This window comes from Puntigrus tetrazona, unplaced genomic scaffold (assembly GCF_018831695.1).
Source record: "Puntigrus tetrazona isolate hp1 unplaced genomic scaffold, ASM1883169v1 S000000148, whole genome shotgun sequence".
In the NCBI taxonomy this organism is placed as follows: domain Eukaryota; kingdom Metazoa; phylum Chordata; class Actinopteri; order Cypriniformes; family Cyprinidae; genus Puntigrus; species Puntigrus tetrazona.
In genome coordinates this window covers 1717735-1727500 of record NW_025047824.1, presented here as the reverse complement: position 1 = coordinate 1727500, position 9766 = coordinate 1717735, and the positions used below count along the sequence as shown (strand labels likewise).

The following is a 9766-nucleotide window of genomic DNA, read 5'->3' as shown; positions in this document are numbered from 1 at the left end:
TTCCAAATGAAATGAGATCATGACACGAACAAATATAACAGCCGATGTACATTGGGGCTCTTAAAGGCGGCTGCTGAATTTTTTATAATAGCTTCTTTGCTCAGTGACAAGGCTGCATCGGCAACGAGGTTTTAAAGTTTCATAATAAAGCATTTTCTTGATCAAAGAAGCAGGGAATTGATTCTCTAGCTCGGGAAACAAAGCCCGTTTGCAAAGCTTACAAAAAAAAGGGACTAGTTTTTCCGAGTGAGTATCGTTAGAGTTTTTAAAGCGCACAGATGTTCGGATAAAAAGAAAATGCTTCAACCAACAGATCATATTAGACTTTTAAAAGACATATCACTCTAAAATGCCGGTGAGCTTGCATAGAGATCAGATCGAAATCGAAATTCGAACCGCCCGTGACAGCAAAGACTAGTGCAGAACTACTTTCAATCACTGTCTGGTTTTATAGCCGTCCCGCAAAGGGAAGCGCTCGCCAGAAGTAAAGCGATTTGCTCGTGATCTGATTAAAGGTTAACCGGATAAAGGGGGTCACCGGAGTGGAATCCCAAATTCATCGACACGCTTTAAATTATTCTGGAAACATCAAGAGTCCCTTGACCCTGGGCTTCGTCTGCGATTCATGAGGGCGGTTATTGATTTAAGCAGGTGAGCCGTCTCACCGCGGCGGAAATTCAATCCCACCTGACATCCGCCGGGTTTATTGCTCAAGACGCCGTCACAACAGCCTCCGCTGATGACATATCAAAACAAATGACATCATTCAGCATCTTACCGTCTCATTGTGCCAACAAATATTACTCTGTCGCCGCACGCCGGATTGATGTAACGGCTCCGGAAAGCATGCGAACGGGTCCGAATGCCGCCGCGTAATGAAATATCGAATCGCGTTTAACGTTTCGGTTTCACGACAGCTCATGTACTCTTCGCATTTGATATCGCGACACTTTATGGTTGTCAAATGTCATACACAGCGGCTGTGGCTTCTCCGGGAAAGCGCTAGTTAGTTAATTGATTGCACAAACGGCCATGTAAAGTGAATTTCGGGAAAAGTCTAGCATTGTTTATAGATACCATTTACTTATTATGTAATGGAGCAGAATCCATTGATGTTGTGTTCAGGTTATCTTGAGAGAAGGTTTTCTTTTTATAGATGGCGTTAACTAAATGTTATTGCATTGGACTACAACTTACTGACTTGCTCAAACATCATATAACAACTTCCTATCATTTTTGGGGCTCATTTATTATGGTATTTTATCACAGAATATTCAGTTTTTTTTTTTAGCACGTTTGAGTTCGTTTGGCTCAGGTTTTGTATTTCTGAGACTGATCTGAGCTGAACGCATCTCAGTTTCGAAGTGAAAGAAAAATAAGAATTTGTAGATAATTTCAGCAATAATATGCAAAACACGGCACTGCGTATATCACTAGTGTGATGAGGTTTAATCAGGAATGCTTGTATAATGGCAATAACGCCAATAACCCTCTTGTTATGCTACATTATTACCAAAATACTGGACTCAATCTTTTTTTTAAACTTGTATTTAAACAGGATAAATATTTTTCAAGAGAAAAGTTGTTTTGCAGAGTGTCAGAATCACTGAATACTATTTTGTAAAAAAAAAAATATTATTTTATTTCATGCGGTCTATGAATAATGTGCACGGAGAACGAATTGCTTATAGTGCTTTTCAGCTAAAAAAATCATAGAGGATTGGCGTTTTTAAGTCGTTATAGCCGTTTTCAATTGGTGTAAAATAAAGCCTGTTAGTCTGTTATACACATTTTTATCTAACAATTTAATGAAGAATGAACTAAGAAAAAAATAAGATCAAATGGAGAAATAACAAACTCGTATTACAGAAGCTGTGTTTAATGTCTTTGCATTGCAGGACGGTCATTATTTGGTAAACAGCAGGTTTGCTTTTAATTCTCTCCCAAGGTTTTAGTTACTGCAGAACTCATTAACGGCTCAGAAAATCATTAGCGTTGCGGGGAAGAGAAAAAGGAAAAGAAACCCCAGAGCAAAAATGAAGCATTCGATGTTTTGTTTGGTTTTGCTATTTTGAGACTCTGGATTTTTAAAAGTCTCGATTCGAAAACAGAGGGAAGATTCGCGCGTTAGAAATTAGTGTGAATCATAATAGAGAGATCGACGAAAGAAACCGATATTCAGTCTTCACGTTGTTCCAAAACTGCATGAGTGGCATTCTCCCACAAAAGTAGACAATTATCAGAGCCTGGAGCTTTCCAGCTTCAAAAAAAAGATGCAAAAAGACCATGAAAATATCAAAAGTGAACCATATGATTATGGAAGGCCGTTTCTGGCATGCAGTTTAAAAAAAGAAAGTTATTGCAGTTTTTTTTTTCTAGTTCTACCTTTTTCCACTCATGATTGCAAGATATACATTTTGAATAGAGTTTTAATTACCTTTATTTATTTATTTTTCATCCCACAGCAGAAACAAAAGAAGCCAGAACTGCAAGATGTGAAAAATTCAAAGTGAAAAAAAAAAAAAAAAAATTAATAATAATAATTGAAATGTAATAGGGAAAAAAAGTATTATATAAAAATATTTTGTGGATTTTTTCCTATGGAATTTGTGAGATTAATTTTGAGATTTACTCGCAATTCAGAGAGCTTTTAAGGCAATTAAGGTCTGCAGTGCCTTTTTTTAGCAGCTTTTACTTCCACGCTTTCGCGCTACATACTGCGCGTACGTTTTTTCTTCTTATTTTTGTCCATGAAAACCCTATTTGACGAACAGAACGAAATTAAAAGTTGCTTTTCTGTGACTGGAATATTACATCCGAGCGAACCATTCAAACCGTGAAAAAGGCCGGCCTCAAAAGAGCCATTCATAAGCTGGACATCGCTGAAGTCATTCTGAACTCATGAATGCATCATACAGAGCGAAATGCGATTTTCAGTGAATGAGACTACTGGTCTGTTCAGCTATAATACGTCAACATAAAACTTTACAGCATGAGTCATTTGGTTCGTTTTTATAATCCGGTCCACTTCAAATACAATTAATACCTGGGAAAAAAAAAAAGTAATCTTTTGTGCTCCTAGAAGAAAGAAGTCATGAGAACTTGGCAGAACTCTGAATACGAGAAACCTGACTCTTTTTTTTGAATCCTATTCCTTTAAGAATGACTGTATTTAAGTGAATGAACATGGAGAGATGCGCGCGTTGAGAGCGAACTCCAGACAGCGTTAAGGACACGAATAAAAAGGTCACGCTTGCGCAGTCGGGTTCATATCAATCATTAGCATACAATCAGAAATCGAAATATGGTTACAGCAGCGGGGGTTTGAGTCTCTCTGTAAATAAGAGAGAGAGAGAAAGGGCATGTTTTCGGTGTTTCCGGTTGTCCTCATGAATATGTCACTGGATTTCTGAACGTAAATATACTGGGACATTCAGAAAGTAGGTTTGTGAAATGCCATCAGAGCTTAACAGCAATTGCTTGTATTTATTCCAGTGAGATTTTGAGATCCGTGCGCATTTTATGCGCTTATAAATGGAGGTGAAAGGTAACGTTAAATCTTTCAGCGGCCCGCCGCATACAGCCAACTGGGCTAATACCAACAGAAGAGAGATACAGCGAGGAAAAAGGGCCGTAAAAGTGTGGCATTTTTAATTGTGCATCAGTTAAAGATTCTGTATTGTTGTCTTGCATGATATAAAAGAGACCGGGGCTAGTTGTCACACTGAAGATACATACATTTATGGATTCATTTAAGGTTCATTTACAATGGAACATGCCTTTTCATCTTTTTTTTTAGGCATTTCGTGCAATAATGTAACACTTGGAACACAAATGAAAACATTTAGGATTTATGTATTTTAACTGCACTTTAAATTTGGATTACGCAAAAACTGAAATATAAACTAATAAACTTGCGCTGCATATTTGTCGTACGCGCATGAATTCAAAAGGTTAGAATTTTTTTTTTTTTCAGGCACAAAATGGGACTTTTTTTAGTCACATTTACAACTAAATATGACTAAACGCACTGGAGGTTTCCTTTGGCGGTGTTTAAAAGTAGCTTACTGTATTATTTATATCGATACATTAAAAAAAAGCTCATTTTAAGACACCCAGCGTTATCTATGCAGCCGCAATTTTGGAAAATGCCTTCATGCGACACTTCGATATCGTTAATCTGCGCAACTTCATTTCTTCTGCAGTGGAAGGATGGGTTTTTGTTGATGCTGGTTTCATTGGATTCATTGGAAATATTAATAAAATGCCATTCGTTATGAAACGAAGGTCGATGACACGTTTAATAAGGTTAAGAAAAAGCTAGAAAATTTGTATACAAGTTACGAACGGCCGAATTAGCTGAAAAAGTTGATGGCAGACCCCTGGTGTGTACAGGTGGGTCGAGGGGGATTGAGGAGTATACCCACTGCTCCAAACCGGTTACTAAATGAAGTGCATGGTTCGGGTCCTCGGCAGTGAAGCGTGATTGAGCGACAAGCAATCGGGTGTAATTTATGGGTCCGTGGCGCCTCAGAACGAACGAAAGGATTTCTCATTTAAATCGTACACAAGGCGCCGAAGGCCCTCGAAGCATCAGAGTGCTTTCTGAGTCATTGTCATTGCCCTTGAAGCCACATCATTCACCAGAATCATCTATTTGGGTCTCTGCTGAACTGGGTAAATCTTCTGAGTGTGCTGTTTTTCAAAAACAGATTCTCGTCATTTACGCTAAAAGGCGCCGTTCAGCTTAAAAAACGAATGTTCTTCACGTCGTCCCAAACGCTGGTCCCTCACTGTAGGAAGTAAAACGTAGAAACCGATCGCATCTGTCAAGCCGCAAAAAGGGTGGCAGAAACGTACCTTGGTGCACTTTAAATGCTTACCAACAAGCAGTTTTCCGAAGAAATGAACATTAGAGGCAGCAAAGCTCCGATGACTTTTATGCTTTTCCGCATAGCTTTCACACAATTACGTAAAATATATTGTGTTCCGACTACAAAACATCATCGATATGCCTTCGAGTCGTTAGCGTCACACCTATCCAGCTTTCGTGTTTTCGTGTCATGCTCAATGCTCAAGTCCACCGATATTTCAATTCCGAACCTTACTTATCTATATCAACAGAATAAAAAACGTGCCAGGGTTTACGTATTGCGCTTCGGCGCAAATTTCTCTTTAAAGCTGTGCGAAACACGTAGTAAGGCGCATAAGTGCTGGACGAAAAGCGTGTTTGAGCCGGCACCGATGTACGTTTAACAGTTCATATTAAAGACACACTTACACTAATCTGAGCTCTCGCGATTAAAACCCAGGTCACATTTAGCGGGCAAACGGGTTCAGCTCTGTAAAGTCAGAGAGATATGCAGCTCCACGTCCGATCCAGCGAGGCATACGAGGACCTCATTACACCGCCAGGCCAAGATTAAAGCTGATTTTCTGAAATACTGGAGAGACGCTGAATATGTGCGTATGTATCTGTGGACATCCACACAAATCAGCTACAGTGTGAGGATCAAGCAGACAACAATCCCACATTGAAACGCTTTCGTTTCTTGTTTCTTAAAAATGCTCACAACTTGATGAATTCTAGCTTTATATCTCAGAACATGACTTAATGTCTCACAACTGCTAAGTTATTTATATCTCACGTTTACAGTTATTCGTTATCAGTTGCAAAGTTAATGATCTATTTGTGATTTTATATTCCTCAATGTGACTTAATATTCAATTAAATGTTTTTTTAAATGCATTTTTGGTTTCATATTCGTAATAAAACTTGGTGTGTCGCAATTGCAAAATAATGCTTTGCATTTTTGATTTTATATTCCACAATACGACTGAGCTATTTGTTAGATTTATATTTTACAATATGACTTTGTACCTCAAATTGCTAAATTATTTCTCGCATGTTTTTTGAGAAATATTCACATGAATATATCTCACAATTACAAAGTTAGTTATTATCTTTTTGGCTTCATATCTTCATATCTCATATCTATTACAGTACGACTTTATATTTCATATTTGCCATGTTATCTTTAGTATTTATGATTTTATACGTTAATAAAAGTTATTTCTCGTATTTATGATTTTACCCTCATACAATATTTATATAATTTCGTTTATAGCATTTATATCACAGACTTTATATCATTACAGTGTTTGTAATTTAAATTTAAAGTTATTTGTTGTATTAAGCAATTTTATATAGAATATTATAAAGATTCATATATATTAATAATATGATTGTGTTAATATAATCTCACTATATGTTTTTAGAGCTCACAATTGCAAAGTTATTTATGATTTTGTGTCATATCTTGTCATATCTTCATGTATTCCTTTCTTACGTTGCAAATCAATTTGATGTATTTTTTATTTTATATTCCACAGTGTCACTTTATTTGTTGTAATTTTGGCTTTATATTTCACAATAAGACTTTATATATTCTCACAATAGCAAAGTTATTCATGATACTGTTGACTTTATATCTTATAAAATCATTTCATAACCGCAAAAATATTTATTGTGTGTATAATTTTATATCCCGCAGTAAGATAACTAGAAAAGTCATGTTATATTTTTGTCTTTATATTTCACGTTACTTTATACTTCAATTACAAAGTTATCAGTGGTATTTATGCTTTATATCTTACAATATGTCTTTATATCTCATAATTGCAAATTAGTATTTATTGTGTTTATTTATTGTTTTTCTCTTTCTCGTATTAATGATTTTACATCATACAATATGACTTTATGTCATTGCAAAGTTATATATTACATTTTTGGCTTTATATCTTGCAATATGACTTCATATCTTATAATTGCAAAAAGTTATTTGTCGTATTTATGATTTTATATCCCACAATATGCATAGTTGTTTTTCATATACGTGGCTTAAAAGGAATAGTTCACCCGAAACCAAATGTTTTGGTCACCATTGACTTCCATAGTATTTTTTCCCCTACTATGGAAGTCAAGGGTGACCCAAAACAGCCCGGTTGCAAACTTTCTTTAAAACATCTTCCTCTGTGCTCAGCAGAACAAAGAAACTCATACGGGTTTGGAAATACTCGAGGGTGACTAAATCATTTTTGGCTTAATATTTCACAATTGCGACATTTTTTTTACAAATGACTTAATTGTGACGATTTGTCGATAGTTAAAATCGAATAAATGTAACCAGGTTTCTGTGAGTGTTCGGGAAAGGTTGTGTGTGAGTTGTCCTGTGTGTGCGTGTGTGCGCGTGTGTGTGTGTTAAACACGCTTCACTTCTTTCCTAAGCTGCTGTGTAAATGGGTATTTGTCTAAAGTTCCCAGCCCGAGCGAGGAGGTACAGTAAAGCGGCGCCGAGCAGCAGCGATGGAACGGAAACCCAGCTGTAAGTCTACTTTTCCTCTGTCTGAATGTGTTGAGAAAGGTGTCTGAAGGTGTTCGTATAATTAGCATGCAAGGACCGGAATAGCTTGTGCTTCGGCGAGTTATTGAAAATTGCAGTTTGCTGTGGCACGCCGCATCATCTTCCTGATTAATTGTGAGTTCAAGGCCGTTGCTTGAGTTCGCGCTGAATGTCAAGTTTCCCAAATGTGAAACATTCTGCTTTTATTAGAATGTTCAAAACTTGTTGATCGTTAGCAGCTTACAGCCATTCCAAAAATAACTACTTCCATTAAACGGATTTAAGTTGTTCCCAATCACATGATTTTACATGATTTTACTCAAATACTTCATGTGGGTAAATTTGAAGCTTTCTATGCTCTTTTCAGATGATATATATTAAACACAACATGATTTTGACATCTACAATTCATGTTTTAATCCGTTTCGTTTTAATATCATTGCATAGTTTTTATAATTATTTTAAATGAGTATTTAGTTAAAAATGTTATTTTAGCTTGTGATTTTCTACATGTGCGTGTATTTCTCATTTAATTGGTTTTTATTGATGTTATTTTAGTTTCATCAGTATTATATTTTATTTTTATATTTTCAGTTTGCATTTTAATTTCAGATTAACTTTTGCTTTTTTATTTTTTTACTTTTAGTTTCAACTTTTGTAATTTTGTTGTGGCATTTTTTTCATTTTTATTATTTCTTTCTTAAAATATATGTATATAGTTTTTGTTGAGGTTTAATTTTGAGATATTTTCATTTCAAGAACATATTACTATGGTTTATGTTAATTGATATATTGAGTTTTGTTAATATTTTGAATTAGATTCGTTTTTTAATCATGTATTTTCTTCTCACTTATCTTAAATTTTTTTAAAGGTTGTGTTTAGTCATTTGTACATATGTGTATATATATATATATATACACACACACACACACACACACACACACACACACAGTTATTAATTTTTTTCTTTTATGTGTGGTTGTTGTCACACACACACAAATTTTTTTAGACACTTTTGATCACACTTTATTTTTTTTCTTTTATGTGTGTTTGGGTGTGTGTGTGTGTGTGTGTGTGTTTACACACACACACACACACACACACACACACATATAATGTATATGTCTACTTAGTTTGCATTTTTAGTACATTGACTTATAACTGCCTATAAATAAAATGTAAAATACAATTTTAAAGAGTTTGAGGTTTGTATCATTCTTTTCAGTTAATATTTATGTCACGGTCTAAGTTTAGTCAGAATCAAGCCTGTTTTTTGCCTCTCTTGCAGTGAAGAGTATAATCAGGCCCTACAAGCCCACAGATAAGTCTGCTATTGTCTCTCTTTTCCGCTTTGGGATTCTGGAGCACGTCTACCCAGCTTTCTTCAAAGCCATGAGTCATCCGGACCACATCGGCGTGACCCTCAGCGTCTCGGTGGCTGGATTTGTTCTCGGAGGATCCTCATACTTCCAGGCCGTGCTCTTCGGAGGAGCCTGGGCTTGTCTGGTTTACTTCTGCTGCCACGAGGTTTACGGCGGCTACCTCAGGAGGAAGCTAGAGGCGGAAATGGCCGACGTTCAGGTCAACTTCTCGGATAAGCAGGCGAGCGGTTTCTGGGTGGCGGAGGCGGAGGTGAACGGGAAGCGGAAGCTGGTCGGGCTGCTGGCCGTGGTGAAGAGCGCAGACGCCCCGGCTCTGGAGGTGTTTCAGTTGGCGGTGTCCTTCCCCCAGCGGAGTAAAGGTCTGGGAACGCGGCTGGTAGAAACGGCCGTGGAGTTCTGTAAGGAGCAGGGACTTTCTCGAGTGATCGTGGAGATCAGCTCACCGCAAACCGCAGCTATTTCGCTCTTCCGCAAACTGGGCTTCACCGTGACGTCCGTCAACAGCAGCACACACGCTAACCATTTGGTGTCAAAACTGGCCCGGATCGATGTGATACGAATGGAGAAGCATCTTTAAGATTCCGTATCAAAGCCTTATGTTCATATGCAACTCATATTTTTGAATGAGACTACGTGTCGCTGCATAGACAGCCAAACAGCAAGTTTAAATGAATTTTTTTTGTTTGTTTTTTGCCTAGATTCTTTATATTGTCAGGATCTAAGCAAATGGCAAAACAAATAAACGACACCAATATTATAGTTTAATATGCCTGAACTCTCTTTGTGCATGGATCACTCAAATTACTAATCTGTTTACAGTTTATATATATATATATATATATATATATATATATATATATATATATATATATATATATATATTAATATATATAAATATTGATAATTATATTAATATGAATAAATATTCAGATTATAACGTCTATTTAGTATAAATTATGAAAAATAAATGTAATATCTTA

The 9766-nt window shown here is 36.4% G+C and overlaps 1 protein-coding gene across 1 annotated transcript; it reads left to right on the top strand.

Annotated features, from left to right (window-relative positions):
• Nucleotides 1–7366: 7366 nt before the first annotated feature.
• On the top strand, nucleotides 7367–9363 carry LOC122332725 (probable N-acetyltransferase CML6). Its single transcript, XM_043230095.1, has 2 exons — nucleotides 7367–7385; nucleotides 8693–9363. Exons 1-2 carry the CDS (start codon nucleotides 7367–7369, stop codon nucleotides 9361–9363), a joined length of 690 nt encoding a protein of 229 aa, XP_043086030.1.
• The last annotated feature ends 403 nt before the right edge of the window (nucleotides 9364–9766 follow it).